The 6,000-nt window shown below is 36.5% G+C and overlaps 1 protein-coding gene across 1 annotated transcript; it reads left to right on the top strand.

Moving 5' to 3' along the window:
• Nucleotides 1-316: 316 nt before the first annotated feature.
• Nucleotides 317-5,348, top strand: si:ch211-157b11.8 (fibroleukin). Its single transcript, XM_051897332.1, has 6 exons — nt 317-772; nt 1,780-1,966; nt 2,934-3,032; nt 3,208-3,320; nt 3,699-3,961; nt 4,763-5,348. Exons 1-6 carry the CDS (start codon nt 569-571, stop codon nt 5,091-5,093), a joined length of 1,197 nt encoding a protein of 398 aa, XP_051753292.1. The 5' UTR covers nt 317-568; the 3' UTR covers nt 5,094-5,348.
• The last annotated feature ends 652 nt before the right edge of the window (nt 5,349-6,000 follow it).

The raw sequence follows: 6,000 nt of genomic DNA on the forward strand, positions 1-6,000 counted from the left end.
ACACACACAGAGTGAAGAGGCCGAGTTCAAACCTGATGAGGATGTTTATCTTTCTATTTGAATGTGATCGTATGAGAGTATGTGATTATTTGTTGATTCTAGATGGATTTGATGGGAAAAATTCATGCAATCAGGTAGACGGTGAGCGTTTGCATGTGTGTGTAAACGTATAGGTACGAGTGTGTGTGTGTGTTTTAGGGGGTGGGTTTACCGGTGCATGTCAGACAGCAAAGAGCCGCAGTTATCTAGGAATCTGAGCCAAAAGAGCCTCACAAACAGAAGGGAGCGCGCAGGAGAGTGAGAGGGAGGGATAGAGGAGAGAAGATCAAATAAAAGAGAAAAACAGGAAAGGAGACTCTGACGAGCACATAGAAAGAAAGACAATGTGCAGGACTTGATAGACTGCAGATGATACTGCGTATAACATCAGATCTGAAGAGAGAAGAAAAGTCAGTGACACAGGAGTGTTGCTAGAGAAAATCCTATTGAAATTAAGTAGTAGAAAGGAGTAGGAGAGCGAAAAAGAGAGGGAACAGGTGCATACTATCTCTTTGGACTCCTGAGCAGCATGTGTGTGCGTGTTGTGCCCTTGTTTTTGCTGGGAGCGTACATGATGTGTGTATGTGTGCTGTGTCAGAGGGACATCCTGGTGGCCGGGCCCCCCAACAGCAAATGTGAGGGAAGCTGCAGTGCAACAGCATCACCCCCTAAAATACATCACCCTCAGGACTCACGGCTCAGAAAGACTCCAGAGAACCGCAAAAACGCACAGGTAAGCATTACCTATACGTAAACATGATCTCTGGTGAGAGATTTTAGATCGTATTACTGGGTACAAATATTTTTAGCAACACTTTACAAGGTCTCATTTAGTAACACTGGTTAATGCATTGGATAACCAGCAATAAGCAATATATTTTTTACAGCATTTGTTAATCTTTGTTATTGTTAGTTAATAAAAATGCAGTTTTTTTCATGTTAGTTCATAGAGCATTAACTAATTTAAACACAAATTTTGATTTTAAAAATGAATTAGTAAATGTTTATATTATTAATAAATGTTTATAAATTAATATTAACTATTAAAAAAATGCTGTAGAAGTATAGTTCATGTTAACTAATGTAGCTAACTAATGATAAATGAAACCTTATTGTAAAATTTTTCCTATATTTAATATATTTTGCATTTAAATAGTTTTTCTGATATTTATTAATATTGATATTTTTACGTAAACATATTGTATTATAAAAAATATTAATTTTGTCAGTGTGTTGTGATGTTAAATATATATTAGGATATGTATTCCATTCCTGTTTTAAGTAAGTGGCTGTTGAATAACGATTAATACTGGTTAAATTCAATACAAATCCCTAAATGCTTTGCATTTAAGACAGCTTTGTAAATAAATTGATAAATTATGGTAAATTAATTACCACATCAAATAATAATTTCAATAGTTTCTATTAGCAATTTTTGTGTCCATGGAAGTGTTAACAGTCTGTCTTAGAGAATCCCAGAGTACTAAATATTTCATAGTCACCTTGTTTATTTACCCAAAAGAAAAAAAAAATGCATCTGTGTCATTTTGGTCAAGGTCATAAAATATTTTATGAATTAAAAAAAAAAAAAACAGCATTAACTACTTTATACTATTATATATGTTAATATTGACACTTACAGTTAAAGTGTTAGCATATGGAGACTTTGCATACAATGTTAAGATTGAGAACAAAGATACAATAACTTTGTGTTTTTATGTCTTTGTATATGCCCTGCAGGTGTCTGATACATCTGAACGTCTCATCCAGCTGCAGCGCTGTATGCTGCAACATGAATCAGTGGCTGTGAGTCAGGGAGATGGGTCTGATTCACTAGTAGCCTTTCTGGCTCTTATGGCAGCAGTGCTGACAGAATGTGACCTCCACTGCCATAGTCAGAGACTCAGAGAGATGGCCACCAGACTTGGTTACTATATTCCACAACATATGCCACTCACATCCTCCTAAACACTTACAGTTCCTTCTTAAATGATAGCACTAGTTTAAATAAAGCACATTAATGTGTGCTTCCAATATATTTAACAGACTAACTACTCTTTCTTTTCATCATTTATTGATTCCTGCTGTTCTCTCAATTAAGTTAACAACCAATTTACACTCAGCAAACAGAGGTGTTCTTAGGAATGCAAGAAAACTGACCCTTGACAGCCTCTATTTGACCCTCTGACAACCTTTTTCTAACCTTTGTATAACCCCACAACAAACTCTAACCATCCTGAAATAGTAAATAGTCAACTAGCAAATAATCAATTAAATAATAATATATTCTTCAAATACTTTAAAACAGGGTTCCTCAAATCCAGCCCTGGAGGGTCACTGTCCTGCAAAGCTTAGCTCAAACCATGATCAAACTCACCTACCTGCAATTTTCTAGTAAATCTGAAGACCTTGACTAGCTTGTTCAGGTGTGTTTGATTATGATTGGAATGAAACTCTGCAGGGCAGTGGCCCTCAAGGACTTAATTTGAGGAATCCTTTTTTTCTTTTTCTTTTTTTTTTAAACCTGGAACAGTTTATGATCTTATTTGATTATTTGAATCATATTGCTTTGCATTTGGTCATTAAAATGGAATTACAAAGGGAGTTTTTAATCTTAAATTTCTTTTTATGAAAGTGAATGTCATACAGGGGCATTTTATCCAATTGGAAAAATAACCATCAGGAATATTAGGAATAATCATTAGAATTGTTTGTTTTAACTGTGTGTTCTGTATGAAGTTTTATGCTAGAATTCTGTAAGAAAATATAGAATCAAATATAGAATCATGATATAAAATCTAATAAGAATACTATAGAAATGTCTTAATTGATTCTTGTCTTAATGGTAAATAAAAATTTTTGACTAAGGGACTCTCTTTCTCTCTCGGTCTTAGAAAGTGTAGTGGGCAAAAATGGGGAGAAAGACTTGCTGCTGTTGCTGAAAAGTATCACGCATTCTAAACCTAATGGCCTCAAACCAAGGACTCCTACAGGTGAGCTATAAACACACAGAAAGACAGACAGTAGACTTAAAGACATAGATAGATAGATAGATAGATAGATAGACAGACAGACAGACAGACAGACACACAACAAACACCCTGTTGTAGTACTAGGACATTTATTGCACAGATGTTCACAGATGTTTTGTTTGGGTCTGTATGGCAGTGCCTCCCTCTGCAGGGCTTTACCCTCAAGACTGTCATGAGATCTACCAAATGGGAATCAAAGAGAATGGGATCTACACCATACAGCCAGATCCAAAGCGGCCTGCATTAGAGGTACAAACATTAAAGGCACAGAAAGTCCACAGAAAATGAAATACACTTATATCACATTACATCTATTTCATTTATATTTTGAGGCCTAATCCATGTCCAGTGTGATTTAAAGGGATAGTTCACCCACAAATGAAACTTCAAAATGAAAATTTTTGTTATTATTTACAAACATGTATCTTTTTGCGGAACACAAAAGAAGATATTTTGAAGATCACTGGGGTCTGAAAAACATTGGACTGCATTGATTTTTATATGGACAAAAAAAAAAAAAAAAAAAGAAGCATGCATATTTGGAGTGAATGATGACTCTTTAAGTGTTCAAATACTTTTGAGGGGCAGCACTACATGTGTGATTTCTTTTTTATTTGTCTTTTCCAGGCTGTGTGTGACATGGTTTCAGCTGGTGGGGGATGGACAGTATTCCAGCGCCGGTTTGATGGACAAATTGACTTTAACCGAACCTGGCAGGAGTACCGTGATGGATTTGGATCCCCGCAGACAGAGCACTGGTTAGGGAACGCAGTTCTATCTGCGTTAACCGCAAGTGGACATCACACGCTCCGCATCACTCTCCAAGACTGGCACGAACAGACACGTCATGCAAACTATAACACTTTTAAAGTGGCAGGAGAAAACCAGAGGTATACGCACACACAGACAGAGGGCCAGATTTACTAAACGGGACAAATTAGCGTGCGAGCGCAGTTCCAAAATGCGACAATGGGAGAGGCAAGTTTTGCACGTGATCTACTGCTGATGCGCAAATTAAAGAACACATACGCAGTCAAATCATTTACATAATGACCAACTCAATCTACCAAAAGCAGTGAAAATTAGCATTGGGTCGCAAATAAGCAGAGCTGATGTTTATCAGGTGCAGGTCGACACAGGCGCAACTTGTTACATGTAATAGGTTATACAGATAACGTCTTCCTCTGGCATTCCCAAGATATTAATAGGAGTGGAAAATATTTTCTCCCTTCTATCACGCACTCTCTGTTCTCTGCGGTGTCTCCTCCTAGCAGCAACAACTGCAGCCATGTCACAAAATGGGTTAAGACATGCTTTTTTTGGGCATTAAATAAATGGCGCAAATACCAGTAAATTGACTAGCATAAACATTAGTAAATCGCGTTGTGTGGTTCATTTAAATACTCTCCTCCCATAAATTTTGCATCTGAAAGGGAAACTCCTAAAAAATGCATATGCAATAAGGTCAGCTGCAAAAAAACTCAGTCCACGCCTTTTCAACACTAATTTTACACTGCGTGTCTTTAGTAATTCCTGACAGTAGTTTTTTAATGCCAAAAGAGGGTTAGTAAATCTGGCCCAATGATATCTAAAATCCAGTGTCAAAAGCTGCTGATAAAACATTTGTATCAAATAGATGAAAATCAATTCAATTTCTTATTATGATGCATATGTGATATTCTCTCCATAAGGTTCCGCCTAACTGCTCGAGATTACCATGGCGATGCTGGCAATGCATTCAGTTATAGCAAACAGTACAATCATGATGGCAGAGCTTTCAGTACATACGACCGAGATCATGACCGCTACGCTGCTGGTAACTGTGCCCGTTACTATGGTGCAGGCTGGTGGTTTGATTCCTGTTTGGCCGCTAACCTCAATGGACGCTACTACCACGGGCGTTACAGCGGCATCACGGATGGCATCTACTGGGGCACCTGGTACATCCTGACTGACTATCGCACAGGGGAAAGATACTCATTTAAGAGCATTGAAATGAAAATAAGACCAAGGCGGAGCTAAGAATTTCTAATTTTTTAAATGACAAATCCTTGTTGTAGATGTTGACATGTCATCATACTCTTGCACTGTGCATTTCCTTTCAATAATGGCTTGTAATTTTATAACCTGAACCTGCCATTATATTGAACTTGAGATATTTAGATAATTGTATGATATGTGAACACATTTATAAACATTTATTTTAAAATAAATGTCAGATGCCAAATTTTAAGCAGTTTCTCTGTGTATGTTATCAATTTTCAGTTACTGTTGTACTATGGGACAAAAATAAACATGGTCTTTATTTTAAGTCATGATTAAATGAAAATCTATTTTCTAAATGCATGTTATTGATCACATTGTGTACTTATTGTGCATGTTTACTTTTTTTTACCTTGTAATTCTTAATCGAAATGTCATACCTCAATCTTCCAGCAAATTCTCTCTTTTGACATATGCCAGACTTCTCCAATAATTTAGTCAATAATCCCGCCCCCTTTCTTACAATCCACTGCAAGTTTGCGTTCAGCTGATCTGCCTTCATCCAATCAACAACTGATTAAATATTATGATATATCCGAGAAAAATGCAGGGTCCCTAAATTTTTCTCGGATATATCATATATGTCATGGAAAAAAATATCTGTCCTTTTATTGCGACTTTAACTTTATTATACAGCTCTCTAGAATACTTGCCCCCAAATTTTTCTGTTGTCAAATACCATATAAATTTCACTAACACTTCGATATTCCACTTTAGACATTGTACTAACTATAAGTAACTTTGCAACTACATGTCAACCAGTCATCATCCCCCGGTTTCACAGACAAGGCTTAAGCTAGTCCAAGACTAAAATGCATGTTTGAGCTGTTTTAACTCAAAGCAACTTGCCCTGACATATCTTAAAATATGTCAGTGCCATTTTTTT

The sequence above is a fragment of the Ctenopharyngodon idella genome, chromosome 6, assembly GCF_019924925.1.
Source record: "Ctenopharyngodon idella isolate HZGC_01 chromosome 6, HZGC01, whole genome shotgun sequence".
Classification (NCBI taxonomy): domain Eukaryota; kingdom Metazoa; phylum Chordata; class Actinopteri; order Cypriniformes; family Xenocyprididae; genus Ctenopharyngodon; species Ctenopharyngodon idella.

What these genes read in the sequence shown, in the direction of transcription:
- si:ch211-157b11.8 (XM_051897332.1), top strand. Translation starts at nt 569, where the DNA reads ATGTGTGTGCGTGTTGTGCCCTTGTTTTTGCTGGGAGCGTACATGATG. An exon ending in AGAACCGCAAAAACGCACAG is followed by an intron (nt 773 to 1,779) that starts GTAAGCATTACC and finishes TATGCCCTGCAG; the next exon opens with GTGTCTGATACATCTGAACG. An exon ending in AGAGATGGCCACCAGACTTG is followed by an intron (nt 1,967 to 2,933) that starts GTTACTATATTC and finishes TCTCGGTCTTAG; the next exon opens with AAAGTGTAGTGGGCAAAAAT.